The sequence below is a fragment of the Acanthaster planci genome, linkage group LG08, assembly GCF_054643075.1.
Source record: "Acanthaster planci isolate LZ-2023a linkage group LG08, COTS_SCS, whole genome shotgun sequence".
Taxonomy (NCBI): domain Eukaryota; kingdom Metazoa; phylum Echinodermata; class Asteroidea; order Valvatida; family Acanthasteridae; genus Acanthaster; species Acanthaster planci.
The window spans coordinates 16,552,627-16,556,402 of NC_141784.1; the positions used below are offsets into that span (position 1 = coordinate 16,552,627).

Sequence of the window (3,776 nt, forward strand, 5' to 3'; positions counted from 1 at the left end):
GCAGCCAGTCAACATGACATCTGTGTGTGGTACGGACTTATATGATTTTGTCTATGCTGTCATGAGTTCATGGTTATTACTAAGCACTGTTTTTACTGTGTTTTTCAAGAGAAATAACAAGTATTATTATATTTACGAAGGCACAAGGACAAACTCTCATAATATGGGTACTCAGTTCCTCCACCTCTCAGGGAGTACAGTACTCTCCCTCTCAGGAAGAGGAAGAGTACAATACAAAACAACACTCAGGGCAAAAGAGTCATGTACTCTACTCTAAGCAAGAAAGTGGGAATTGTACTCATGGCTTAGAGAAAATCATCTGAATCCCTAAATACCCAAACTATATACATGTACATGTATATATATATGGCTTATCACTCTGCCTCTTGTAGAGGTGTACATGTAGATCACTAACTGACCCATGATGGTAGGTTGTTGACGGCACTGAGTATTGTCTGCTTCTCATTCTCAGTGGCTCGACGAGCGAGTTCCATGGTCCAGCGTTTTTGTTGGCTGCTACGTTCCCGCCATACCATTACCACTGTCACCTATGGTCAAATATAAAGCACATTGCTCATAATATACATTCTACAGTTACATGACTTTTCCACGAGTGGTAGAAACAAACATGGCATGTTTTCTGTGTAACAATAGAAATAGCATTTTCGTGGTGTGATTATTGAAGTTCAAACTATACAGAAAGTCAATTCCGGTGAATTCCAGTGACCCTTGTTATATAATTATGAGTTTAGTGATTCAATTAGATTTGATGAACATAGGCCTACATGTACAGGCATTGAGAATAGTTAAAAAAAAAGAAACCTATACTGTCATCTTATTATCTTGGGGCTTATGGTATTTACCAAAAGTGTGCAGTGTTTGGGAATCTTCCAAATTTCCAAACATCAGCATTTGGACTTTCAGATTGAATTTGGAAAGACTTTTTGTTTCCTTTTGATTTGTGCTGCCACTAATTTTAACCTTAACCATCCTCAATCCTCCAAAAACGCTCAGAGGATTTTGGAGGACTGAGGCTGTATGGTACAACTCCTGCGTTGCAGATTGTGAAGGATGCACAGTCTCAAGGTCTGGAGTTAAGCCTTGTATTGTTTATGTCCCCCATGCATAAATCCATGCCTTGATTACCGTCCCTCATCTACACTGCTAGCTGGCCGGAGGATACCAATTACCATTTACATTGCCTCAACACAGTGAGAGGAAATGTCAGAAGATTTTTGACAGATTGAGGCAGTGGTAATATCTCCACGGAACACATTCAAGAAAGCTCAGTGCATTTTGGAAAATTGAGGCTGTATCCAATATTTTCATGGGGGCAGTTGGAGGATTTTGAATGAGGGTTATAAGGGTTAACAGTCATGTTGGTAACTTAGGTAACTTAGCCTAGGTAACACTCAGATACAGCATTTAAATCACAGCCCTCAGTACTCCCAGAACTGTGGGGTCCGACATCCGCCCCACTCCCAAGAGGAGCGGGGCAGACGTTGGACCCCACAGTTCTGAGGGTAAGTCCTCAGCACATCAATGACAATATTATGAAAGCAAAATTTCTGAAGGAAGTGTCAACTGAAAGTCCAACGCAAAATTCGGAAATGCCATATGATGCACGAAAGAACATGGTAAGAACTCCATGACCACTACCTTCTGCATTTTTAAATGACATTTTTCTAACTCTGGCAATAAAAACATTGGAAATTCCTTCAGTTACAGTGAGTTTTTATTTACCAGCAGCAGCCAGCTCCAGCTGAATCGGAAATAACCCAATCCCCAAACAGACAGCAGCATGACGAACGATAATCCATGTTTGCGGAGCAAACCAAGCAAGTTCCCGCTGCGGGACCCGGCGGCAAGTTGAGCTTTTTGGCTGGCCGGTTGGTCCACGTCCGTGCCCGCTTCCAAGGGATTCGGCCAGGCTGGTGTGTCGCTAGGACTAGGAGGCATCGCGATAACCTGATTCGATATTCATAAGGCAGCTCCGAAGTAGATGATGTTTACTGCCTAGGTGACAGGGTTTAGGTGCAGAAGCTTTTCCGTTACTGCGCTTTGAGGTGTTGTTGTCTTGGCCTTCTTAAAGGCCAACAGGTTCACCCGCGACATATAATACAGTAAAGGCTACAGCGTAAGCCCAGCCTAGTAATGTTATTCATGAAAGCACTCAAGTTACTCAAAGAAACTATCGCATGCTACGCACAATGCATGCTGTGTAAGTCCAACAATTGTAGTGCGCCCTCTATTGATTACAAAACAATTCATTTTCTAAATCTTCAATGATCTCGAAATTTTGAGATTCAGATTTTCATGAATTTACCATTCCGTTACAACGAGAGCTCCAATACAATACATCTCTGATATCTACTCAAAAAATCACACTCCCGAGTTTGAAAGCTGGAACATTATCGTCGTTTGGGTCATTATTCACTTGTAAATGTATAAAAATGAACCGGACGGCCACAAAGAGGCAGACTGAGAGGAAGTCTAGAGGCGATTTTGAAATAGGCCAAAACTTGGATCCACAACTCCTCCATGGAACAGCATTCAGAGTCTTTACCCGCGAAGTGATGGGATCTTAAACGAATGATTGTTATTTTCAGAAAATTGTCGCAGACTCCAAGCGTAGTATAAAAGTGAGTTTTGTCAGAACATTAGTCCCACGGAGGTTAGCGTGGCAAAATGAGTTCCTAATTAGTTTTTGATAACAGAATCTGCCCCGATTAGCCCCATAAAAGACTGTAAACTATGTGCACTGCTAGTTTGTTTTTGTTTTGTGCGTGTGTCTGTGATTATTAATGGCAGAACACTCAGCAGCAGTAAACGTACAAAGCATTAATAGTGGACGAGGATCAATTCCAAGGTATTTGCGAGCAAATTGGTGATTTTCATCATCGTTAAACGAGGTGCTTTCCTTTTTTTTACACACATTTGTTTTTCATTTCCCCCTCCTCCGCGCCTCCCCTCGCGATAGCCATGCTGTGTTAACCAACCTGTTATCAAGATTTTGAAGTGAGGGTACTTGTATTTCTTTCTCCATTTGGGAATAGAGAGGTTTCTCATCGATTTCAAGGTTTTTATAGGTTTGTGCACAAACAAGAATGCCCCCACTTAGCTTCATGTAGCACAGTTAGTGAGCGCTCTAGTGAATTATGTATAGCTCATTGTGCCCAATTATTAGATGTGCTGTTTGGGATTGATTTACCGTTCGACCTATTGAAACTGTCACAGCAATGGTCGAACTGGACATGAGCATAGCCAGGAAAGGGCGCGGCTCTTTCAAAAGGGAAACATTTAACAGTACAGACAAACAAACCATCATGAGTACAAGAGGGGGTGGTTTGTTCAGACGCATTTGCCTAGATATTGACTGTGTTCATTCCCTATCCATGTCATTTTGCTCCTCTTTTCTTATTCTTTCCTTTTCTTTTTTCCCCCATCTTTAAGGAAGGGGTTCAAACATCCTTTATGAGCACATAAGTTAGGCCTACTAAGAATGGCATAGGTCAATCGTTTTCTTTTCTTTCATTTGCTTTTTTTCATAGCAAAAATGGGGTAGGCAATTCTATGCTCAAAAAGTTGCGGGAAATCTCATACATTCCCACATTATAATTGCATCCTATGCTCTCCATGCATTTTACAAATACACTCTCTGGAAATTCACCAGCACACGTATAGTCCGTCCCGTGATTGTGATATCAATACTCGTTGTATTATGTACCTGAGATAAACTAACAAAAAGACATTTCAAAGGCTGAGTTTTGAACTTT

The 3,776-nt window shown here is 41.3% G+C and overlaps 1 protein-coding gene across 2 annotated transcripts in view; it reads right to left on the reverse strand.

Annotated features, from left to right (window-relative positions):
* LOC110986591 (extended synaptotagmin-2-like) overlaps positions 1 to 2,218 on the reverse strand; it is a 36,698-nt gene extending 34,480 nt beyond the window's left edge. Inside the window, exons 1-2 of one of the 2 annotated variants that reach the window (XM_087140438.1) lie at positions 1,744 to 2,218; positions 420 to 548 (exon numbers count right to left, since the gene is read on the reverse strand). In XM_087140438.1, coding sequence (XP_086996564.1) covers positions 420 to 548; positions 1,744 to 1,959 — 345 coding nt within the window. In that variant the 5' untranslated portion in view covers positions 1,960 to 2,218. The remainder of the gene's footprint in view (positions 1 to 419; positions 549 to 1,743) is intronic. The other variant, XM_022248568.2, reaches the window with a different exon arrangement.
* Positions 2,219 to 3,776: the final 1,558 nt, after the last annotated feature.